General features: G+C 43.2%; 1 protein-coding gene across 6 annotated transcripts in view; it reads right to left on the reverse strand.

The window, feature by feature from the left end:
• LOC130917906 (stAR-related lipid transfer protein 13-like) overlaps positions 1 to 26,190 on the reverse strand; it is a 109,731-nt gene that overhangs the window by 57,329 nt on the left and 26,212 nt on the right. For 5 of the 6 annotated variants that reach the window (XR_009063532.1, XM_057839673.1, XM_057839672.1 and 2 more), the window contains one exon: positions 23,465 to 23,498. Coding sequence is in view for 5 of the 6 variants with exons in the window: in XM_057839673.1 (XP_057695656.1) it covers positions 23,465 to 23,498 (34 nt within the window). In the remaining variant the exon portion in view is untranslated. Of the gene's footprint in view, positions 1 to 5,372; positions 5,512 to 23,464; positions 23,499 to 26,190 lie in introns of those variants that run through there. The other variant, XM_057839679.1, reaches the window with a different exon arrangement.

Genomic DNA, 26,190 nt, shown 5'->3' on the forward strand with positions numbered 1-26,190 from the left:
AAAAAAGGGAAAAATCATGTCTTATATGTATCCCTTTGCAATAATCAATCGGAATAAATACATGGAACACAGCTATTTTATGTAAATAAGTTAAACCTCTACTTCACGGACTTTGATCATCGCGGGGGGGTGGTCCCCATTATCCGTGAAAAACAAGGGCTCACTGTAATCATAAAAAGAAGTGCTGTGCTGTGTTTGTTGGTTTGGTAGCGAAATACCACATGAATCCTTTCCAATTAATCTCAATGAAGTTTTTGAAGCATTTTTTTAATTGCCTTTCATAATCTACGTGCTGTGGCAAGATACGGAAGGAGTCGGAGGCCACGGAGCTAATCCGCGTTGTTTATGTGTGCTGCAAAAACAATGAGTAGTCTCACTCTGACATGCAAGCCGCGGGAGATTATTCTACTTCCGGCTGTTCCCTTAACAAAATAATTCCCCGTGGGAACTACGCAACGTGCCAACATAAGTTCCGCCGGTGAATTCTGTTAACACTCACTACAGTGCTAGATTTTTTTTTTTTTTTTTAAACAACATTTTTTTAGGGTATCTGTATTTCAAAATCCCATATCGGTCCATCTTTAATTTGGACCGTCCCCACCCCGGCCCAATCCAATCCAATCCATTCGGAGTGTCCCAGTCTAATGGATTGGACGTCTAGCGCAGTCAATGGCAGCCAAATAATTTCAATATTGGCTGGCCAAAATCATTGGCCCTTTGAAAGAAACCCTAACCACGTGGCCCTTGATTAAGATGAGTTTGACATTCCTGCATGATGCTAACACGCAATGCACATGTCATATAGAGTGGCTAAAGAAAATAGCATCAGTCTTAACGCAAATGGTGCAGCCACATATGGAGGAAGACTCACAGCCATATATTGGATTTTTTGTACATATTTGTCCTCTGCCACCATCTAGGAAACATATTTACATCCTCCCTGGGGGAGGGGTGTCGTGTCAAGATTCCGCAGAAAAAGTTGACCCTCGGGCCGCAATCCCACACGTCACAACGGGCCTTCCACCTTTCAATCTGGCTTTACTCGGTCAGTGCGGGCGCTTCCGCTCACGAATGATCCGAGCCGGCGGGGAATCCGTTCAATGAGCGCCAACGTGTCGTCTCTACAAGGATTTCCCCGATTCGGGCGCACCGCCTTGGGATCTGCGCAGCTTTAGATCAACCCAGTTTAGGTACATCTTTTCCACAATAAAGTCATTATAGCATCATTGACTAAGGAAGTGACCCCATATCAACAGGAAGTGACCCAGAAATTCCCCAAAATCAACAGGAAGTGATCAGGTATCAAGAGAAGTGATCCGGAATTGCCTCAAAATAAACAAAGTGACCATGCAGGTATCAACAGGAATGAATTGCTTGGAAATAAACAAAGTTACCCTAAGTGACCAGGTATGAATAGGAAACAATCCTGAATTGCCCCAAAATAAACTAAGAGGTCCCATATCAGCAGGAAGGGAGCAGGAAATGCCCCAAAATCAACAGGAAGTGATCAGGTATCAGCTGGAGTTGCCCCGAAATAAACAAAGTGAGCCCACATCAACAGGAAGTGAGCAGGAGTTTGGATTTATTCATATGGTCGCACATCAGCGTGAATCCATTTCATCAGCGCTAATCGTTAGTTCAATGAGTGTATTTTGAAATTCCACAACTTTCTTCCTTTTTTTTCCAACTTTGAAGTCAATGTCATCCTAATATTATGATTTTATCTTAAAGGGTATGTAGTGCCCTGGGAAAATTGTAATATTCCATCATTTATCCATAAACGCATGCCTTTTGTATTCATATCATGCCACTTCGTGTAATTACACACAAGAAAATGAGAGAAATTTGGCTCGATTGTCAAGCTAAAACGACCGGCGCCTTCCCGAGATCTGGCAGATTGTGTGCGTGACGTCACGACAAGTGAAGAGAGTGCCACCGGCCACTAGGGGGGCAGCGCCTGTCTGCATCAATAGAATTCCTTCTAGTGAGGGGAGAATTAGGGGTGTTTTGAGCTATTTATGCTGATGCATTGTGTTCGTCCTGCACATATTCCAGGTTCCCTCATGAAGAAACACCCCTCGTTGTCAATAAAAGAGAATTCAGAATTGTTTCTTCAACAAGAAAAAGGCTCAGTGCTTTAATACTGAATGGCGGCGATGATGGCAGACAATTTCCTTTCTACTTTCAGCGACGAATCCGACGTAACGAATGTTCATCCAATGGTGACGAGGAGAGTTACGAAGCTTTAATCGGTGTTTTAGGTTACCAATTTGAGCCCAAACGAACGCCAATGCAGCGTAATGAAACGGTCATTGAGGGGAGCAATGACACTGATGAAACATCGGCAGCAGATCGTGTGGGAAACACCAATGATTTGTTTTGCATTTCTTTTTGTGAAGCTGACACACCGTGACTGCAAAATAAAGGAATGCATAGAATAATTATCATTTATTGCGCTATCATAGCTTTTCGCTCTGCCAACAGACACAAATATGAATGGGATCAGAGGATTTCTTCTATATATTTTACGGACGATAATAGGCTCCAGCACCTCGTGAGGAAAAGCGGCATGGAAAATGAATGAATGAATGAATGAATTTATACATGTGTCCAGCCCTGTATCCAATGTGTGACATTTTTTTTATTATAAAAGAGTACTCACTCTGGCCATTTCGAGCTTGGCCGCTCCCCTCCTTTGCTTAGCTTTAGCCTCCTTTACCAGTCATCGTCCTCTTTCTTGATATCTCGGGACATTTAGGTGGGTGCGCGTGTATGGTCGGCACCGCATCTCCTTTGAGCAGCAATCTTTTAGCAAAACCCGATTTCTCTTGTCCATAGTTCAAGAAGCTTTCAGGTGGAAAATGCACACCACAGAAAAGCGTGCCGGAGGCTGTGTCTAGAAAATTAGCCCTCTTTGCACGCACGGACGAACTTTACCCATTGTCTGTGTAGTCCAGCTTTTTTTTTCGCGTTCAGGAACTCATGGATACTATATTCCGATAAATAACTATTTGTACACTACATAGCACAGCAGTTTTGAACCATTTTTGTGATGTTTTGGTCAAACAAACCCCAACGCCACGCTCTCGTCGTTCAAAAACAATGGCACCTGGCTCCGCCTCGACTGTCAATCACTTGTCGTGACGTCTCCGCCCCATTCGGCTGTTTCCGGAACACTTTCGGAAATGTTCGTCATTTTCGATCTATTTTGGATCATTGCTCATTAATGTGATTGATTTTTTTGTTAACTTTATCAATATTTGTTATCTTGGCACATAACGGTTCTATTGATGTCTCACACCCTCTTTGCCGCTACATACTCTTTCATCTGAAACTTTCTCATGTTACAAAGTTTCCATTGTTATCCCGACAAAACGTCTTTGTACTTATATGATGATAATAAACTCTAGCTTTATGTTTTCCACCCAATAAATATGAGCCACGCTAACAATAAGAGGGGTGAACCTTTGGAAAGTCAACTTTTGAAATCCTGCGCGGCGTTTGGAGTTGGGTGACCAAACGTCCTCTTTTGCCCGGACATGTCCACCTTTCACGTCGTGTCCTCGTCATCCGGCCGGGTTTTATAAATTTGTGAAAATGTCCGCTTTTTATGGTTTTTCACGGGACCAATTTGAAGAGAATCCCTCCGGCCGCTGGGGGGCAGCGCTTGCCTGCGTTGTCGTGGCTCCTACGAGTAGGGGCGGGAGAAGGAGTACAGTTTACCCCTTGTATTATTGGGCAGGCATTACCGCCATCTACTGGGTTGACGGTTTGGCAAGAGAACTGGCAGTTACAGACTACAATAAGGAGTAGTTTTAAGAGAGGTTTATAGTGCTCCGTACACCTTTCTCTAATTCTATCTTCTGTTAATGTCGCTCATGTGTCTTCTGTTATATATTATACAATATATGGGTACAAAGAGATGCAGTATGTTGTATTAGTCTTGCATTAATTGTTCTGCTTTCGTGTATTTGGTTGAATGTTAATATTATATTCTAAGTGGGAGCACCTGCACAGTTGTTAAGTTTTTTACGATAAATACGTATATAATGGCAACTGTTGACTTCCGTCGGAGTTTTGAACTGGCGTGATCTGTAAAATCCCGCTTGGTGTCGCATTGTTGTGATACAGATGATTGTAAACTTATATAGCAAAGTTTGATTTTGCCTCGCCTCCCGGTACTCGCTAATAGGGTAGCTATCAATGAGCTAACTCAGCTGCACTAGGCATTATGGGAAACATAGTTTTGAACTGCTGTGTTTTAGAAACATGCCGGTTGAATAGTTTGCACGCAAACAATAGCTAAAATAAACTGACAATCTAGAACATTGAATAAGAATAAAAATTGAGTGGGAATAGCAATTTCTCAACGACAGTTGTTGTGATAATAATTTATAAAAATATTTATGTGGCACAAGCCTACTGTGTGTCTGTATTGACTGTACTATATTTCAACGGGTCTGCATGATATTTTTTTTGTCTTTTTTTTTGTTTTGTTTTGTTTTGTTTTTTGGGGGGGGTCATTTTTTTAGTAAAAATAAAGCCTGTTGAGTAAGAAACTTATTTCCATAGAGTATATAATATATACTATATGGCATTATTTTATTTTATTTTATTTTTTTTTTAATCAAACTGAATTTTTCTGTCCAGACGGAGGAGGCACACTTGAAATATATTAAAGTGGAATAGGCATCTTTGAGTGAACTTTGAGGAAAATTCAAGTATCTCAAGGCCGGGCAAAGTGTCCTCTTCTTTGGAAATCAAAATATGGTCACCCTAGTTTGGAGGTCAACGTGAAACCGACACGGCAAATATTCCAAAGCTCAAAAATTGGAGACGCGCGGTCGTATATGCAACATCTGGACTCCATTAGCGTGACTTCATCTCCCGCTAGTGTGAGGTTCCCACGTGAAGCCATTGCATCACACGGCGACCAATAATGCATGAGCTCAATTACGAGCGCTGCCGAACTCGTGGATCGGACGCCTATCGCCGTCCGTTATGCTGAAACATCATCATTCACTGCCAGCCATTCACAGTTCAAATATCGTTACACGTATAGGGAAAAAGACTTTCATATTTCCCAATTTGTGACATTCCAATGCAGAGACAGACAGCTCACTGGCGCCACGGTGTGGCCGCGTCAGCCCGCACTTGCGCTCATGTACACAAAAATCCCTCCAATTCCCCGAAAAACGTGTGGATTTTCAAATGAAATGTCTGACTGTGCGACTAAAAAGGCCATTCAAAAATATGTTTCCCTGTTAAATGACACGCTACAATGTCGTTGGTTCACCTGAATAAATATGCCATTTGCAAAATATTGCGACTCGACCGACCGCGTGAGTCACCTCGGCCGGACTTCCGCTGACCTGCCGACCGCCGCTCGCGAACATTCCTCCAGAGTAAGTCCCGAGCTACGGACGTGAAGCTCCGCAGCTGCTCGCTCAAGGACCGCCGCGGTTTCAGCGAGGCCGACGTCCATTTAGACGTCATCGCACTCGGACGCCATCGATGGCGTCCCCCGAAAATGGAAATGAATCCTTTTTTTCCAGGTTGAAAATGGAAATGAATCCTTTTTTTCCAGGTTCAACTTTCAAACGCTCTCTCCTCTCCAAATCCGGGAGAGAGAAAAAATGCAACATAAATCCAGCGGTTTTCAAGTCAGAATATGATCACCAAGCGTGTGGGACTTCAAGAAATAATGAGCTAAGACTTTAACACTTCTCAGCAGATGTGCAGATGTGCGTGTGTGTGTGCGTGCGTGCGTGCGTGTGAGGAAAACCACGCACGACGAGACCCTCACAGCCGTGATATGTTCACTGACAGTGGGAAATACGTCAACTGTATATTTTACGATCATATGGAAATGCTTTTCCAAATTATATATATATATATATACTGTATATGGCGGAAAACACAGACAAGACTGAAAAAGCCGTTTCTGCTCTTGCACTCCTCTTTAAAAGAAACTGCTGTATTTTAGGCCAAAACAACTGTTGTGTTTCATAGAACAATATGCTGCAATAGCAGATAAATGGTGTATTAAAGTGCATGTGACACGAAAAAGCATGTTTATTTCATAATACACGCGGTATTTTATGCACCTGAATGATATGGACCGCTTGGATGTGTGTGGAAGCGATCGCTATATTTATTTAGTGTTTTGAATCCCGCGTCATGAAAATGAGTGACTTCCGGCTTCGGTCTCCCATTGAGGAGGGCGCTGTGACGTGTACGGGTGAAGGCGTCCTCTTCACTTTCCAGCCGTACTGTTGTGTATGAGGACTAAGGATTCAGATGATTTAATACGTTTATTTTTTGCATCACGCCAGCCAAACGGCTGCAGAAAAATCTTGCTTTATGAGGGAGAGGCGTGTGCGCCTCTTTGTGGAGTTTCAAAAAGTTCCCATTCACCGTGGATATTGGCCAAGCCCTACTACTGTGGGACCATTAGACTTACGAGGAAATGAGTAAACATCTTGTCTTGTATTATGTCAAATATTAACACAGCGATTACAAAGTAAACACTACTAACTTTCTTTAAATAAAGGACTCCTTACGTTTGATCATTGATAGGCATATAAAAAGCTCTCCTCAAGCACATTAGCTGCACGTTAGCTGCACAACAACTGCAGCCGCCCTCCTCCGGGGAACGAACTGTAAATTGCTCTCCGCCGGCCGGGTTGCCGATCCGCGAAGACAACCCAGTCGTCATGTCAAATAATCCGGGCTAGTTATGTGTGATTTTCCGCTTCGAAGACTTTGAAACATCACTCGCTTCGGGTTAGCATGTCGGCTAGCTGTCACGCCTCTTGGTTTGTTTACATTCTCCGAAGCCGGGGAAGGGAAATGACATATGTCCGATTTAGGTGTCATAAAATATCGTTCGGGAGGTGCGACAGTAAAGGTGAAGTCGACAGTTTTGACCGTTATGGAGTCATTTTGCCATGTCGTCCTGAATAAGTGCATTTTTATGATTTCATATTCCATTTAGCACAAGACTGTTATTTGTCATGACCATGCCATTTATTTAGCAATTGGGGAAAATACTTGGATAAAAAGAATATCTGTAAAAATATTGAAGAGACAGAAAAAAATGACATTTTGCAGCTCTCTTCGTCGCGTTTTCCTCGTTGTGAATACTTCCCCCTCGACGGGCTGACTGGTCCTTCTCAAGCCATTTATTTAGCTATTGGGAAAAATACTTGGATAAAAGAATATCCTGTAAAAATATTGGAGTAGAGAGACTGAAACAATGACATTTTGCGTGTTCTGAATAATTCCACCTCAATTGGCTGAATAGTAAAACCGATAAGCCCAGTCTCCCGCTGACGTCATCCACCTGTTGGGGACGCTCGAGCCCTATAATGGTAGGCGTGGCTAACCGGCAGATTAAAAGACTAATTTCTCATCATCTGCGCTTTGCTAAATTGTTGTATATAGTCAAATCGTCTCAAAATATGATTGTAATTCACATAGTAATGCTATTTAAGACTTTTTTTCTCCTGCCGTATGCTCTTTAAGCTGCCGAACTATTTTTAATATGTCCATTTTACCCTGAAACCCCCGTTTACAGACGTCGCGCAACCGCTGTTGTTTTAACCCAGCCATAAAACGAAGGTAATTAACTATATTTATTATTCAAAATGTCTGTCGCTTTTAGCTTAGAATCATTGATGTCTCATATTTCGTTTTTTTTTTTTTAAACGACTTTTTTAAAAAATTCACTCACATATTTTAAACTTTTAAACAAATCGTGTTACAATGCAAAAAATGGCGTCTGTAAAAAAGTCACAGATATCTACCTCATAACTATCGCTTAATTGTATTTTTTTTTGTCGCATTTTCTCCAATATGTTAGATGATAAATAATCGATCCAAACAAAAAATAATCGGAAGAAAACGTTTAAAAGGGTTAATATATGAAAAAGAAAATCTCGACCCTTGTTATATGACCATGTTTCAGCCATAAAATCCCCCAAAAATCCGGCTGTGGCCATTCACAGCTGTGTCTTGACACTCGGTGAGACATGCCACATGGAGTTTTTGGATCGAAACAAGGTATGTATGCGATAATATCTCGTTAAAGTCATGGCGTCTGTAATTCTGCTCTCGCGTGCTCTCACCTCCAGATAGCGTTTTGCTGTTTAAAAAAATTGTTTTTTTTAAATGCCCTCCTGTTCAAAATGTTTCATCCCCCAGAAAATGGAGATTTTAAGCTTTCCAATGATGTATCACACATGCATATCGGACAATTTTGAAAGTTGGCTAAATTGGGGGTCTCGGAGCGGAACTTCAAGTCACCTGAGTGTTTTCCGCCATATATATATTTTTGGAGTGGGGCGGGGCAATGACTTCACGTCTATTCATACCATTTCTCCAAAAATCTGAATTTCAGAAAATTGTCAATTGTACTTATTATTCAATGTAGATATATAAAAATTGACATCCAATCTATTTTTAGTGATTCAACGTTGATCGTTGTCAATGTAACTAAATGAGTTAATTCCACGTCTACATCTTTCATTAGCTTTAAGCCGGTACTTTTCATTTTCTGTTCCAACCCCCATCCAAGGAAGACGTCAACATTTCGCCCCCCCATCTCTGCTGCCACTGTAAATGGTATCATTTGTCTATAAAATTATTTTTGTACACCTCTGGACAGCATTGTGTCCTTTTTAATATCAAAGAAACAATAAAGTATAACAAATAAATGCCAATCGATTAGCAACATTAACTCACATTAAGTACAATATGCCAAACAATTTGATGGAAAAAAACAAAAATGAATCGAAAACATGACAGTGCCGTCGGACAGAGAGACCGTTTTTATTTTTGCTGCTCCTTTGCTATGGTGTGAGGTTATTTTGCACCGAGCAACTCTGTATGCCACTTTATACGACGCTAACAGTGTTCACTGATGTAACACTGACAAAGCGGGACGATGGTTGGCAATTTTCGGCACATTTTCGTTGAAAAAAAAAAATCAAGCGGCTTATCAGTGCGGTTGGGGTCTAATGTCTTTAAGTGACATCTGAATTGATTTGGCTTCCTGCTGTCTGCTGGAAACATTTTTAGGCACAGTAAACAGACTGCTCTTTCCTGGTTTCCCGCTTTATTAAAAGTCAAAGCCAAACGTTACGTGCGCGATTTCCTCGTCGTTTGGTTCAAAAATGTTGCGCACACTCCGAATACGAGAGCGCCACTGCCACCCGCTGAGTGGAATGACACTTTAATCTAGTACGGCAAAAAAATATGTTCCCCGAGGTCACGTGCGCCAGCCTCGGCGGCGGCGCTCTGCACCCCGCTGTTTGAGAAGTGCCGCTTTAAGCTAACACGTCACGAAAACTGTCCCGAATGAGCAATGATAGGAAAAACGGTGCCGCAACACATGTAGACAGACAATACAACCGTACTGTTAGGCATTTTTTCGATCTTCGGTGAAAAACGAATCATTATTGAGGCGGTCGACCAGTAGTTGTAAAAGTCCTCGTGCTTTGTGTCTGCATTGTCCGTACTATAGCGCCACCCGGTGCCTCGATCACGCACATCAGGAGGTGCAGTGAATGAAACGTGATGCATAATGTTGATAGTGTTGTAATGATATTGTGAATGGGAGTTCTATAAAGCGAACGTTGTGGAGCATTTCAGTATTACATTACATGACAGTATATCAAATTTTGAATCAATTGCACAGGGGGCAGAACTACGACAAAGCACGCTTGGCTAAAACGTAACCTACGCACGTACAGTACGTCAGTAAAGACTGACCGGGAGCTGGGCACTAGCATCTATTTAGATAGCTAGTTAGCTAGCTATTTTGATCCATTTTCCAGTGTCACATAAATCAATGAATGTTTCTGCAAAGGACAGAACATATCATCGTTCACCTCATAAACCATTGCCCTCAAACATTTGTTTATATACTGGTCATAAGTTATGTGGAAGCCCCTTTGACGTCAATATTGCTGCAAGAATTGAACAACTTTTCAAAGGTCAAAACAAAAGCCGGAATGCAACTTTGCCTCTTTAGTGCCAATTAGTGGTGCTGCCGCATGCCGCATGACAAATACGCAAGCAAAGTTCAAACGGCACACGTCCGATACGAGAAACATTTCTGGAATTCCTCCCCTCGTATTGCGCTCGATACGCTTATCGGCGGCCGCGCGGGTTTCTCGGTCACGCGCCTAAGTCCTACGTAAAGACGGCCGGACGCGTGCGGCCGAAGACCGGACGCTTGCGCGCCAGATGAGCCAAATTCTGCTGAACTCGGGGCGCCCTCCCCGCGTGAAACTCAGCTAATGTTACTCGGCGAGCCGGTTTGACAGACGGCGGCCGGGCGGCTCATTTTTCAACCGTTACGTACTCTTCAATTTTCACACTCGATACATACGGGGGTTTCGGAATGCTCGTCGAACCGATAGACGTCCCATCTATTCTGACTGGGAGCGGTGGGTCGGGAAACGACGCAGAAGAGGGAGAAGCCTACAAACACATCGTGATCTGTCTCGAAACCGACCGGCATTCATTTAAATAGTAGCCGTGGCGAGCGGCAGTTGTCACAACCGGGCACATTGTGGTTTGGCTGCAACTCCAAGGCGAGTCGTTGACAGAAGAGGAAACATCCATCAGGCCTGGGAATATCCTCCGTTCTCCCTTCAAAACAGGCACATCTACTTTGTTCGTTTTGGACGATCTAAGCAAGAACCCCCTAAAGAAACGCACGGTCGGCCGCTTTGAAATCGTACGGCACGTGACCGATGTGGCGGTTGCGCTGCTATGACTGTGAAACAGGAAATTGAATGCGATAGTGATCATTTGCGGTTTTTTCAATACATCAAAGTGGTGATATACGTTGATGTCCTAAAAGGTTAGCCATATGCTGCCGCCAAGAATCCATAGATCATCATATATCAAAAGGTGTCAGTGTTTAAAAAACAAAAGCAACCGTTTGCGTGCAAAATCTGCCACTAGAATAGTGTCTATGTTGGCTCATTGGCTGCCAATGACAGCGCTTTGTTCCTTGACCCCTACCGCTCAAGATAGATTGGACGCCTAACACCGTCAATGGCACTGAAACCAAAGCGTTGCTCCTGGTGCTGCGTCACCAGTAGGTAGATGTTGAGATAGTGTAAAGCGCTTTGAGCGCCTTGAAAGGTGGAAAAGCACTATATAAGTATAACACCATTTACCATTCACAGTTCATTTCCTGTTTGAGTCACTTCCTATTCATTTGGGGACATTCTTGAGTCACTTCCTTTTACAGCCGCCCTCCCATTTCAAAGAAATTGAACGTCTACTAGTGATAAAGAAGCTTGTTTTTACGTTTCTTTTTTAGAATATCCTCCAATGAGTTCCCGATAATTGTCGGAGCGCCGTATCGTGAGATCATTATCCTTAGCCTTGTATCGCAAATAGTATCGTCTCGTGAGCTACCCGCTTCTCTTGAGTGACACTATGGCTACATTGACGAAAAAAGAAACGGTCATCTAGTGCCAGGTTATTGGTTGCTACACCGTAAAAAAGGCAGAAATTACAATTCCAGTCATCCAATTTCACCTGAATTTTCAAGTTTTGATGGTAAAGTAAAAAAAAAAAAAAAAAAAACCTTAAAACTAAGGGCTGGCCGCAGGGCCGGAGTGGGACTCATTTTCGGCCCTGGAATTTCATGCCTCAGACCGGCCCACTCATTTAAAATTATGTCATTATGCATAGACGTGTTAAGCTCAGTGTTCTCTAAAGCCGTGTACTATAATTCTGTGTATTCCAATTCAGTGCAGGTAATGGTTGTTTAACAAGGTGGCTTTATTTTAACAAGTGCAACACAACATATTTCGAACAAATTTAAAAATGGATTTTAAAAAAAACTATATTAAATGATACATTTGGAAAATAAATTAGGCCTGTCAAACGATTAAAATTTTTGATCGAGTTAATTACAGCTTGAAAATTAATCGTAATTAATCGCAATTCAAACCATCTATAAAATATGCCATAGTTTTCTGTAAATTATTGTTGGTATGGAAAGATAAGACACAAGATGGATATATACATTCAACATAAGGTACATAAGGACTGTATTTGTTTATTATAACAATAAATCAACATGATGGGATTAACATCATTAACATTCTTTTTAAGCGATCCATGGATAGAAAGACTTGTAGTTCTTAAAAGAGAAATGTTAGTACAAGTTATAGAAATTTTATATTAAAACCCCTCTTAATGTTTTCGTTTTAATAAAATTTGTAAAATGTTCAATCAAAAAATAAACTAGTAGCCCGCCATTGTTGATGTCAATAATTACTTACACAATGCTCATGGGTGCTGAAGCCTATAAAATCAGTCGCACCCAAGCGCCAGCGGAGGGCGGCAAAACTCCATAAAACACAATTAACAAGTGGGCATGTCATTGTACTGTCATTTAAATCTGTCTGAGCAGGGCATGTGCGTTAATTGCGTCAAATATTTTAACGTGATTCATTTAAAAAATTAATTACCGCCCGTTAACGCGTTAATTTTGACAGCCCTAAAATAAATGAATAAATAAGACCTTTTCTGCAACATCAAATATTAACAAAATGAGTGCTTACAGATAAAACAAACATAGCAACATAACAATATGAAAAATAAAGAATACGTATTGCACATTGTAACAACTTCTAATGATACTATTATCCATTTTCCATTTCCACTTTAAAAACGCCACGTAATTGAATATATTCATTCTAATGTTCACTCGCTGAACGACATGGCAATCCTACCTTCCAGCTCTGCACCTGTGGTGTGTTCATTATGGCTAATGCTTGCTGCTACATATCCCTTGTGAGGTGCTACAAGAAGCCAAAGTTTCCACAATTACATATTGTCGTATCACACGGTGCAACTTGCACCGTGCAAATTGCATTTTATTCGCCATCCGGCCTTACCACTTTCGTTGTAATCCTCTGTAGTTTGAGGCCGCAAGGTCGTTGCATGAAAAAAATTAGCTATTTTCGCGCATTTTGCCGATTCTTTCACGAGTGATTTTCTCTTTTTAATTCTTAATTTTCAGCGCCACCCTTGCTCTTTTTATCCATCCGAGCACCGAGATAGCAGCTAATTTGACTCAATACAGACTACAATTAGGGGGCGGAGCTGCATGCTGTATTTTTCGTCTGCACACGTGAGGATGAGTCTGGGAAAAAAAATAATAGTTTTTTTTTTTTTTTTTTTTTTAAGACGGCCCACAGGGACAGCGGTAACAGAATGTAAGTTATACTCAGTGGCACTGTCATAAATAAATACCAAACAAAAAATGATAACAGTGTAATTTTTTTTTTTTTTTTAAATAAAACCCGGACCGGCCCATCTGGCCAGCCGGCCCTTCTGGAATCGTCCAGAAGCTCCCGATTAGTCACTCCGGGCCTGGCTGGCCGATATATCGGGCCGATACATGGACTTTTTTACAACATCGGCCATCGGCTGATTAACAAAAAAAAAAAAAAGAAACAAGTCGATAAAAAAATGGGATTTTGATCAGGCATTTGTGTGGGCGACCACGGCCGCCGCTGACTGACAGAAGGATCCCGTAGCAGTTTGAAGGCAGGCTGCTACAAGTAAATTCCAGGCTTAGTAAGAATTAAAAAATATATTTTCATCTTAAATTGACTATCATAATTGATGTGCTTTAAAAAAAAAAAAAAAAAAAAAGTACTAGTATATCTGCCTCAAGTATCGGAATTTTTTAAAATCGGCACCGGCCTTTGAAAATCCCATATCGGTCGAGCTCAAGTTAAAAGTCAACATTTGAAGTATTTCAATTTTTCAAATTTGACACAATCAGGAGTTGAAAAAAAAGGGGGTGATATTGAGGCAAGTTAGCCACACCGAGGAAAGCGATACTCCAAATCCACTGGCGGGACGTGAAAACAAAGCAACGCGAGTTGAACAATCCCAGATGTGAAGAAAAGTGATTTCTCCTCCACGCTTGGCTCAAGTCGGCGCTCGGACGGAAACTGGGAGCGTGTCCGCCCCCGAGGGCTCGTCCCAGGCACGCGCTATAAATTTCCTGACCATATATTCCCCGGTCGAGGAGACGCACATGTGGAGCACATCTGACTTTAGGACATGGGGCGAATCTTGTTTTCCCGGCTCGTTCCGTGTCCTGGCTTACCACTTTCCCAGAAGTCAACTCGGATTTGTTTGTTCCACTTTTCCCTCATTTGTGACCAGACCTGAGCGTTTGCCCGACAAAGTGAGCTTTAAAGGAGGAGGAGGAGAAGGAAAAGCCGCGGCGACAGGCGTACGCGGCCGAACGACAAAGCGTGTAATGCCTTCCGTCAGGTGGCGTCCGGGGGAAAAAACAGCAAATTGCCTGGGAAAACACGTCTCCGGCAGCTGGTTTGGGTTAAGGCAGCGAATGTACGGCCCGCGGGCCAGAAGCGGGAATTGTTCTACCCGCGTTGTAGCGCCTCCATACTGTACACAGGGTTCCTACACCTTTGTCATACCTCCGTGGAGTGGGATCCCCATCCACCAGATGCAAATTTAGATCAAATGATGCCAACCGTTTCTACTACTACTACTACCACCTTTGTCCTTGTTTGTGCTGCTATTGATATTTACAATTCTTTTTTAGGGTCAAAAAGCCCCCTATTTTGATTCAAAATGCTGTCCATTGTTTGTGCTTTGGGCTGCCACGGTCTTGTAGATATTATGCCATTCATTTGTCGCGATGACGTCACGCAGCCCAACCCCATCTACGGAACCGCAATGTCGCCTTTCGTTTGTGCCGCTATCATTTAATAGTTAATGAGGTATTCATTTCCAGAGATGACATCACTTGCAGCCTTCTGAATTGAAGTACTAGTATCTTTTCTCGTATTTACTGTTTGGATTACTCTAACACAGCCGATATAAAATAAATAGCACTTCTACCATAGTTTAAGGGGAAAAAAAGCAGGATATAGGGCCTTCTTATCACGGAAGACCAACGCGTGCGTCATGCAACTGACTGAGCAAGATTGACTCTGACAAGCCCACGTCTGCACCACAAACTCTCACAATCCGTTCTCCCGGACGCTCCAAAACAAATGGCTGGACGCCCTGTCCCAACACAAGGAACACCGGAGAACGCCCGATATCCAACTGACAACATGACTGATAAGACTCCAACAGCCCCTTTGACCCTGAGGTGGCAAAATCCACAACTCTTGTTGCCCTGAAACAGTAACTCCCGAATCCTCCTGTCCAATCCACAAACAGACAATAATCCTAAACAACGCCCAAGCGCACCCTTCTTCTGCCCACAGCCTGCCCTGCGAGAGCCTACTAAAAGACTAATCGTTGCCATTTTTCTCGGGAACCCTTTGTTGACTTGTGATATGGTGACCTTGGAAGGAGTCTGCCTCCTCGCCTGAGTCTGTTTTTGTTTCGCCTTGTTGTTTGATCGCTGTCGACCTGTATAAATTGTCAACTTGTGCTTCGAAGCCTTTTTTCAAGCTTTAAAAATGGAGTCAGTACAAGGGGTTAAGACTAAGGTGAAAGCGCGGCGTTTGGCCTTTTGGTCGGGTCGTCGGAGTCTCTCCGGCCCGGGTTGTTGGATCTGCGCCAGCGCGAGCCCGGCGGTTTGGCCGGCGTGATTCCGCCAATCTGGCAAACAGGTCAGATTCCTTCAGTATACAGTGTTCCCACGTTAAGGTTGATTTTGTCAGTGACGCTGGGAAGCCAAAGCTTCAAAGCGCCACGTGAGTCAATCATCGTTTGACTTATTAAACAGTTGCTGTGGCAACTCATTGTGCGTACGTGAGCAGCTTGAGCAGATTTCAGTGGACTCACTCAGTGACGCATTTATTGAAGCCAAGGATTTTCTTACTTTATTCTTCTTTAAAAATAATTTGGTGGGGCAATTACATGTTTGAAACTCATCATAATAATTACACTTGAAGAGCTTAAAAACCATCTATTGAAATATATATAAGTTCTTTTAATTATACTTTGGGGGGGGGGGAGTGAAAAAACATGTTATTTGCATCTTTCCAATGCTAAATCTGGATTAAAACATTGAACACACAACAAAAACAAACCCAAAAAAATTGTGGGAGGGGGCGCTACTTCACGGATTTTCACTTATCGCAGCAGGTTCGGGTCCCCATTAACTGTGGAAAACGAGGGATCGCTCTACCAACTCTCACAATAACAGACGGGTGTCCCAACAACGTCCCACAAACAAATGGCACACCTTCGGGTCCATTATGAAGTTAACGGGGGGCTTGAGATATTCATTTGAGCGATGGCGTGACTCGCAGCTCCCGGTCAAAACTGATTGGACGTTTGGCACCGTCAACGGCAGCCAGTGAGTTGACTTATTTGGCCAAATATAAACTAGTCCGGCCCACGTGAGATCTGATTGCCATCAATGTGGGCCACGAAGCAAAATGAGTTGGGTTAAGGTGTTCGGGGGTCACAATTCTATCCCAATTTATTTATGAGTTTATGACTCGCGAAGTGGTAACACTTTATTTGAAAGCGTCGTCATAAGACCGTCATGATCATGATTATTCTACAAAGAAACCCATTTGGTTGCCAGCTGCTGGGGAACGTATGCAACTTTTCTGGGACACCCTATACATTAATTACCAGACTCAGAACAATTAAGGAACTATGCATAAATAATACACTTCACTGGTCCTTGACATACATCTAAGGGTGTTTTATAAACCTCTTCTTTTGCCAGCTACAAAGGTGGAGTTTGTTGGCGTCCCGCCCTGTGCCGTCCCATCGCCGGTCCTGGCCCCGGAATTTTCAGCTAGGGCTTGTCTGGTTGCATCTGGTCGTGCGTGGGTCCCGTCGGGCGCGCGCTGGTCTCGCGTGCGGGTGGGGGTGCCGCGCGGGTGCCGGTCCAGGGCCCACTCCTCCCCGGCCGGCCGGGGAGGGGTGGAGTGGGGTGGGGGCTGGGTGGTGTACGAGGCGGCCATAGCTCCCTCGCGAGTCGGCCCGGCCAGAGTCACGTCTTCTCGTACCGGGTGCCGGGGAGGTGCCCCCTAATGTCATAGCGCGTGTCCCTCCCGGCCCGGGGGTGGGTTGGGGGAGTTGCGCCTCCGTCCCATTGGTCTGTCTCCAGGCTCGCCCGCCTCTCTGGACCGCAGCGGCTGCCGCTGCCCTCCTGCTGGCGGGGTCATCGGCGGGGCATGTGGGGCCTTGGGTGGAGCTTGCTGTCCCTCGCCAGTGGGGTGGACATCCCCTGGTCTCCCGCGCTTGGCGTAACGCCGGCTCAGAGTGCGGGCTGGGTGCTCGGGCGGTGGGGGGAGGTCTGGGGCGGGGTTTGATCGGGGCCCTGGCGCTTCTCCCGCCCTGGGCCGGTGTTTCGGGTGGACGGGGCCACGCCCGCGGGAGCCTGCCTCATAACTCACACACTTCTCAATTCGGCACTGAAAATATTTTTCACCCTGGCACTGAAAATATTTTTCACCCTGGCACTTACATACTCATACATTTCTCCGGGGAGAGTTGGGACGGGGCCATACAGTCCCGGCCCGGCTCCCCCCTGTTTTTAATGCATCACACACACACACCAAGGTTGTGGGATGGTTGGGACCTGTCGGGGGGGTGCGTCCCCTCTCGCCATCCCTGAAGGCCGGTTTATGGGTGCGTGAGTGGCCCGGGGGACCACCCTGGACCCGGGGGAGGAAACGATGGCTCCTTTGCTGGGCTGTGGGAGAAGGGATGGGCTGCACTGAACCCCAAACGCCCCGCCCCGCCCGCTCTCCCTCCCCAGGCTGGCTGGGTGGGGGCCGTGGCCCTGGCTTGGCACCCGCGTGGTGTCTCCACTCGTCTGCGTGGCTGTCGCACGCTTGGTGGGGCTCGCGTGTGGCTGGATGTGATTGGGCGCGCTAGGTGGGGCGTATAGGAGCCGGGAGTGGCGATGGGGCGGCGTAGGGTCGGTCGCCAACGGGCTTACACTCACAAGGGATTCACACAATTACTGGTTTCTAGATCACAGAGCTGATTTGTGTACATTCTACCCCTTTCAATCACTTAGCTTATAGACTCCCCGTCCCCCTCTTTCCCTGGTCAACAGGCCCCCCACATGGTGTCAACCGGAAATACATCTAGCTGACGATAGCACCAACATGTGAGTAGTTAGTGTAGACGTTCAACGTATTTCTTGTTGTTGTTTGTTTGTGTTTCTTTTCTCTCTTCTCTTGTGTTCCCCCATAACCCCTTTTTGTTCGCTGCTTTGTCATAATAAACGAGGTATATTGAATGATCACAATGGGAGTATGCCATACTCTCAATGTGAAACATTCAAATTGTTCAGACCAGGCCCGGATCTAGGTTTACCCACCAGAGTGGGCACTAAGAAATCTTGAGGGGGCACCCCCAATGCAGGCTTTTTTTTTTACCCACTGCATTTCTTTAATTTTTCTCAAATCTAGTCAAATAATTTGCTCCATCTTGTTCTGAATATTAACGGCTGGTTAACAGACTAATGCATCAGATTCTTCCACTTACTTTAAGTAAATATTACTATTGCTACAGTATTTGTTCTTATTAAGGCCACACAACTACAAGTGGGTCATTTTTCACCTAAGTCAAGAGAAAAATGTTTTGAACAATATCTATTCTTGAATTTAAAAACATTTCTGACAGGTTTTTTAAGCTTATTTTCAGCTAGGTATTTTTCTTATTTCAAGAAATCTAAGTGAGTAAATTTAATTGAAGCTCTCACAGATAATTTCACTTATTTCTAGTATATTTACACTGAAAACAAGGGAAGCTTTTCTTTTTTTTTTTTTTTGGTTTTGGTTTTGCAGTGCATATGTAATGGTTTCATTGGTACACCGTTTGGTACACCTTTGTTTTTAAAAAATACTTAAGAAAAATTTTGAAAACTTCCAGAATAAGTGTCTGGATTTTATAAGCAAATTTAAATTGCAATATTTAAACGCAGAGGTGGGTAGAGCAGCCAACATTTTTACTCAACTAAGAGTAGTGTTACATCAAACTAATATTACTCAAGTAAAAGTAGTCATCCAAAAAATGTACTCAAGTACAAATAAAAAAGTATGCAGTGAAAAGAATACTCAATTAAGAGTGACATTTTGAGTAACTGCTTTTTTTTTTTTTTTTTTTTTTTTTTACAATGGTATATGAACCGTTGTTATAATGATACTGGACAATAACACATTACATAACCGCATAAAGCCAAAGAAATACAACAACAAAAATGTATTCCAATGAGAGAAAAAAAAAACATAAACGAGGCATTCTTCGTCCAAAGAGCATGAGTGCCCTCTGGTGGAAAAAATAGTTCCTAGTTTGAACAGTGAAGAGTTTCTTCATTATTACTATTTAGAAATTAAAAGGAGCATATATCCGTTTTTCCTTGGTCAATCAATGCCAAATAAAAACTGGTATAGAGGTTGAAATCCGCACCTTTGAGTCCTGCTGAGAGCAGCGCTCAATATAAAATACTTCATTTTTTTACGGTACTAAAGACCACATGATTGAGCAGGCTGGCGTGAAGCTAGGACGGCAAGCTTGCGTCTGATTTGTATAATGGAGTAATGTGATTATTTTTGCGACGTCTCATTGGTGAAATCGGTAGCGCTACTTGGTACTACTACAGCTTTTACAGCTACTCGGCATCGCTGGTAAAAACACTTTTTTATGTTCTGTCGGGAGGAAAACGGCTGCCCACCCAATAATATGGTATTGGTACAGATATTGTGATATCTTTTTACTTTCTTTGACCGAATATTTAGTGTAACGACCCCACAGTATTATTGCTGTTCTATCAGCTTCCTACCATCAGCGAACGCCTCTGGTACGGATGGGTGTGTGTGGTTGGATGAGTTGGAGTGGGCGGGGCGAGCGGAGGGTGCGTGTGTGTATGTGCCTGGAGGAGAGAGAGGAAGCGCGCGGATAACAAACGAGGTTGGAAAAACAGCTTGTTTAGGTGATTGCTTGTTTGGCGTTGTTGCGGCCAACAGTAACCGTTAATCCTGCTATAAAAAAGTAGGTGAGACCAACTCTCCGTGCGTTCTCTATATCCAGTGCGACGCTACAATAGATTTTCCCGACATTTTGATTGGGTGGGCAGGACTCACGTCTGGGTGGGCCGTGCCCACCCCGGCCCACCCATACATCCGGCCCCGGTTCAGACCAACCTTTTCAATAGATGTAAAAGATCCGGACTTTGAATCAGGAACAAAATTGACACTTAATGACATCATTAATATCCATGTCAGTGTCATGTCATAACAATGACCATCTTATGACAGCGCTGTCAAATAAAGTATAAACTCAAATCAAGAAATAGGCCACACTGGACTGTAAGCCGCAGGATTCAAAATGTAGCGGCGTATAGTCTGAAAATGACGGTAATGTGGTAAGTAGAGGTACCTGCATAGGATCTTATACAGTATATACTCTTATTGATGATGTATGTTGTTGTTATGACTTTGGTTTTTTTTTTCACTTTACACAGTCTTTTCTGTTCTGTTGAGAAATAAAGTAGGGTTTCAAGTGCATCAATTTAGGCTTTGAAGCCAGGGTTAGGGTTTGAAGGCAGAGTGAAGGTTTCAAAGATGCCTTGGCTTTTTGATTCTCCTTACAATCTTACCAAACCTTCATGAAAAGATTTTGTGGCAGCCCAAAGGTTTTAGTGCTGCTAACGAGTAAGTACCCCTAAGAAATGATTACTAAAGTTGTTGGTTTTATTGTCTGTCTGTGTTGGCACCAGTCCTGGCTGTGGAAACCGTAAGTCATTTTCCATCTTTCCGCAAGTGGAATTTTCATGCAGCCTTCGCGCTAGCAGTGACCATATTTAGCATGTGATGTCACCTGTCCGCCCCGCCAATGGGAGCGCACCACGGGATATGCAGGAAATTGAATTCCATCCCACAAACCTCACTGGGTGTGATTTATACATATATATGTCAGTTAAGACATATAAAATAACAGCAAAATAGCAATTGTTGGAGAAAACTAGTCTGTAGTTGGTAGTGAAGTTAGCTTGTAAAAATTGCGAGCTATTGCTATTGAAAATATTGTTGTTGTTGTAGCAAGAGTTGGAGTTGTGAAATACCTTGAATGTGTAGAAAATAGATTTGCAGTTGTTGTAAAGTTTACTTGTAGAAAACGAAATTTAAAAAAAAAAATTTGTACATGTATAAAATATAACTTGGTGGTTGTAACAATGTTGGCTAAACTGTAGAAAAAGTAACATGGCTTTAGAAAATAAAATTTGTAGTTGTGGTAAAGTTATCCCAAAACAAAAATAACGATGCAACTTGTCAGTGGAGAAAAGTACTTTATAGTTGTAGTAACGTTACCTAGTAGAAATTGTATGAAGATATGATTTTTTTTTTTTTTTTTATTGTTCGCAAGAATTGTAGTTGTGCAATACAAATAAAACTTGTATGTGTAGAAAATGAATATGTAGTTGTCGTAAAGTCTACTGGTGGAAAATGTAATTTAAAAAAATACATCGTGCATGTATAGTAGTAAGACAGGGCTTCTACAATCACATATTGTCCAACTCTAAAAATCCGATATCAAACTGATATATGCGGTCGTGGACTTTAATGGCTAATTGTACTGTGATGCCCCCCTGGATAATTTAATAATGATAAATGTAATAACTTTAAGGTTTTCCAATCAGCATTCTGTGAAAAATAAACTTCAACTGAAGATACGGTCGGTCAATAATATCACTGCTCTGCTAAGCTGTGACCGGCCTCTGTACAAAGGCAGAATGCTTCTACAGTCACTTTGAAGGATGACAAAAAAACCAACGTCGTTATTATCCGATGTCATTTTAAAATGCGTTTATCGGCCGGCTCTCTTATCTTGTAAGGGTCTTATGTTCTCTGGCTACCCGAAAATATCAGACAACTTTTAAGTTTGAACTTAACCCTAATTTTTTTTTTAACTGTCAAGTTATCATAAATTTTAATGCCTCAAACATTCAATTTGAATGAAGGCCTGAATTTTGACAAAATCCATTTTGTGACTTAACACTTCTCACTCAGAAACCAGGTGTGTCTGCTACGCCCGGCAAGTTCGATGAGAAAGATCTTTTCAAGTCTCAATGGAAGAAAGTTCAGGCATTGGCAAACGAGTTTTGGTCCCGATGGAGAAACGAATACCTCCAAACTCTTGAGCCGAGGCGTAAGTGGCACACAGCACGTCGTGACCTTGAAGTTGGAGACGTCGTGTTGCTCAAACACAGCCAAGTACCTGGAAATGAGTGGCCAATGGGTTTGGTCACATCCACACTTCCAAGCAGTGACGGGAAAATCCGCGAAGTGGAAGTAAGGATGGCATCACAAGGGACGGTAAAGACATTCTTGCTCCTGCCTCAGAACAGTTAAGAGCCAAGTAAGGACAGTAGTTTTTAGTGGCATCAGATAATGCCAGAGACGGAGTGTTCTGCCCTCACATGTTCTCTTTGCGAATGTGCTGCCCTCACATGTTCTCTTTGTGAATTGCAGTTCATTATATCACAGTCAAGTCATTTGTTTTTGGGTTGGTGTAAAGTTAGCTAACGGAAAGTAACATGGCTCTCGAAAACAATCGGAGTGAGGGGTAGCATCAGTCATTTTGAGTCAAATATTTTTGGAGTTATACAGTAGCAACATAAAATTGCAGAACATGTCATGTACGGCAGTGGAAAATACATTTCTGCAGTTGTAGCAAAAGGAATGCGCAAAATACAACTTGTACAGTAGGCATAGAAAATAAACTTTTTCAGATCCAGCCTTTTTTCAACCCGACGATAAATACCAGTCCGCTAGAATCTCGGCAGGGTTGAGAAACGTGGTGCCCGACGCTCGGCTTTCCCGGACTGACGCCAGATCAAACTGCCAAATAGCCGTAGCGTAAACGTCACACTAGCATCCGGTCGCGCCGTTTCGTCACATCGCGCGCGTGACTGCGACCCGAGCTTCCGCTGCAGTCAAATCCCACAGCCGTGATGCCTCACGGAGAAGTTACATTGAAATGATACACGGTGTAATTCACATTGCGCACAGAATAATAAAACCTTTTTTTGGGTCATATCAAGACAAGACAATACTCATTTGAGGGGTCGGAAACCTTTAACACTCACAAGGAAGCTTAACCTACTTTTAGTCAGCAGAAAAAGTGTTCACTTTTTACACAAGAACACCGTGAACGGCGCAAAGACTTGCGGGCGGAGACACCCGCGAGCGGCAACGGCGACTTTACGTAGGTGGTCAATTCATGACCTGCCTGCGCGAGTGGACTATGTGACGTTACGGTCGCTACTCGGAAGGTGAGTCTTTGCGCTGCCATCCAAAGGGATTAGACATCGTCAATGAGTTCACGCGCACTTAAAACAATGAAATTTGAGATGAATTGCGATTATTTGCATTCAATATAGTCATGAGTGGATTTGGAAAAAAATGTGAGACAAAAGACAATATTTGGAGCGTGGCGGTTGTCATCCTACCTGTTCGTGCTTCACCGCTCATCTTGTTGCAAATCTGAAAGAACAAAAAGAGAGAACAAATGTAGTCTTTCTTTTGATAACCAGTCGACAGATTTTTCTGCTAAGCCCAGCTTTCGAGTAGGAGACGACGGCGACGTCGGGAAAAGGCGGCGCTGTCGTGATTTACGCTCGCTCGTACGCTTTCCTCATTTTTCTTTCCCTGGCGGAGACTCAGCCGCTTTCCATCGCCGCTCACCTTCTCTTCTGCACGCGTCCAATTTTCTGTCGCCGCGTAGGTTCGTCCGGGAGCGCCCGCCGGCGCTCGCGTTTTCACCGGCGCTCGCCGTGACGTGGACGGCCTTTTATGATTTTGGGAAGACACGATTTGGAGATAAACAGACAGCCAATTTGAAACGGTATTTTACACCACTAAATGTTTTTGGGGATCAAGTGCAAGTGCAAAGGGCCACATATAGCTCACACGGTGCTTCTGGCTCAAAATGCTGACACAGGCTTCAGTACGGTACGTCACGGGTTTATCGTTCATTCTTTTTCAATCATTTCAGATCATTTTTGCACCGTGAATGCAAACGACCTGCTCGCATCTTAGTTGGGAGACATCTAATGGTCAATAAGCACAACTGCTGTGACCGGCCCTCGCGCAAAGGCAGAAGGCTTGGGCATTCACTTTGAAGGCGACACGCATATTGGCCCGAAACCAACGTCGATATTATCGGATATCATTTTACAATGCTTTTATCGGTTACCACGCAGCTTGTTTTCATTCATCGCGCAGCTTCGCAGACGTCAAACAGGGACGTCAAACTTATTTTGGCTCCGGGGGCACGCTCGTGGCAATTAGATCCCACGTGGGCCGGACATGTTTATTTTAGGCCAAATAAATAAAGTTCATTCGCCCCCTACCAGTCAAAATGGATCGGATGTGGAGCGCCGTCAGAGGCACCCGAGTAGTCGCATTCACAGCTCGTTTCATGAATTGTACGTCTGTCCTTGTCAATAGAAGCCAAAGTCACTTTCTTAGAATTTGAGGTTACTCGTGGGTCCAGTCCTGTACATTTTGGATCATTTCCAGTTCATCTTAGGGATTTCCAGACCAATTCCTGTTCATTATCGATTTGGGTGCCGTTCAGGATTATTTCCTGTTGATTTCGGGTCACTTTCTGTTGGTTTTGGGGCTTTTTTATTGTTTTTAATGTATTTGGACTGGGAGGGGCAAATGAACAAACGTGACTGCAGACACCAAAGTCAACCAAGCGCAGACAGCAAACTGAGCAAATTGGCGATCTTGTCGCGGGAGACATTTTTCCATTTTCATTCCGTTCTTCCGAGTTGAAGCGGACATTTCCATAAAGATTCTAGTGACGCTTGCTTTGTTAAAAATGACGAAGGAAAAATGGAGCTTCCATTTCTGGTGGGTTTTTTTTTTTTTCCTATTGCTATTTGGTCCTATATTGCTAATGTTTGGAAACTTGACTTCTGGCACTCTCTTTTCTCTCCCTACCGAGCGGCCCCTCCACCCTCTCGAAGCACTCCCAGGCGGACACACTTTCAGCTTCCCCTCATTGAAAGACCAGCATCCGCCACTGTCTTTGAAGTACTTTTTTTTGTGTTTGTTTTAAAGTTACTCAAGTAAATGTACACAGAGTAAAGTGATCCCTCTTTTTCATCACGGTTAATCCGAAAATCTGAAGTAGAAGAGGATCTTATTTACATTTAAAATACATATATGTATATACACAGTTTTGTTTTGGTTTTTGTGGTTGTGTGTGTGTGTGTGCTTGTGTGTTGGATGTATTAATTAAGATTTAAGAGCATTGGAAAGAGTTACATAAAACACGTTTTTTTTACCCCTTTTTTTCCCCAAAGTATAATTGAAAAGAAAAAAAACTCATATGTACAGTGGGGAGAACAAGTATTTGATACACTGCCAATGGGAGGGCAGTGTATCAAATACTTGTTCTCCCCACTGTATATTTTAATAAACGGCACTGAAGTGTCATTATTATGATATGAGATATATATAAAAGAAAATGATTTGTACATGCATGCATCTTTTAAATAAAAGACTGTATTTATATCATCTTTATTTTAATTGAAAAAAATGTGGGATGGACCAAGGGCACAAAGTAACAAGGGATCACTGTAAATGTTACTTCCCTCCTCTGAAAACATTTCAAGTAATACTTATATACGCAGAACTTATTTTATGTTTCTGGACGCGGGACAGTGGGAACATAGCGTTTTCCTGGCAAAAAACATTCAAATCAATCATTGTCTCATAGTAAATAAAAGCAAGCAGCACATTCCGTGTGAGCTCAGCCACACACACACACACACACACACACACACACAACATTGCATTCCATCTCCACATTGGCACAAAAGTGGGAGTCAAAGGTGGCAGGAGCCCATCTGAATCCATTGCTGCGATACCGAAAACACGTTGTCCTGCGCTCGCTACATTCCCGCCGAAGCGCGTCTTGAAAACGCTCTCCTATGTGAAATTTTCCAACCGACCCACGTATTCAATGGACCGTACGCAAACTTGCTCGGTAGCGCCCTCCGGGACCCTGGAATACTAAGCCGCCGACTTCTTTTTTTACCTTTCCAGGAGCCGCCATTTTCTCGCATTCCCTTTACGTATTGCTTCGATATGTTGTGTTTATTTTTATTCCCACATCAATAACATTTAGGAGTTTTGTATGAGCTAAACATGTTAGGTGTCA

Source organism: Corythoichthys intestinalis, chromosome 6 (assembly GCF_030265065.1).
Source record: "Corythoichthys intestinalis isolate RoL2023-P3 chromosome 6, ASM3026506v1, whole genome shotgun sequence".
In the NCBI taxonomy this organism is placed as follows: domain Eukaryota; kingdom Metazoa; phylum Chordata; class Actinopteri; order Syngnathiformes; family Syngnathidae; genus Corythoichthys; species Corythoichthys intestinalis.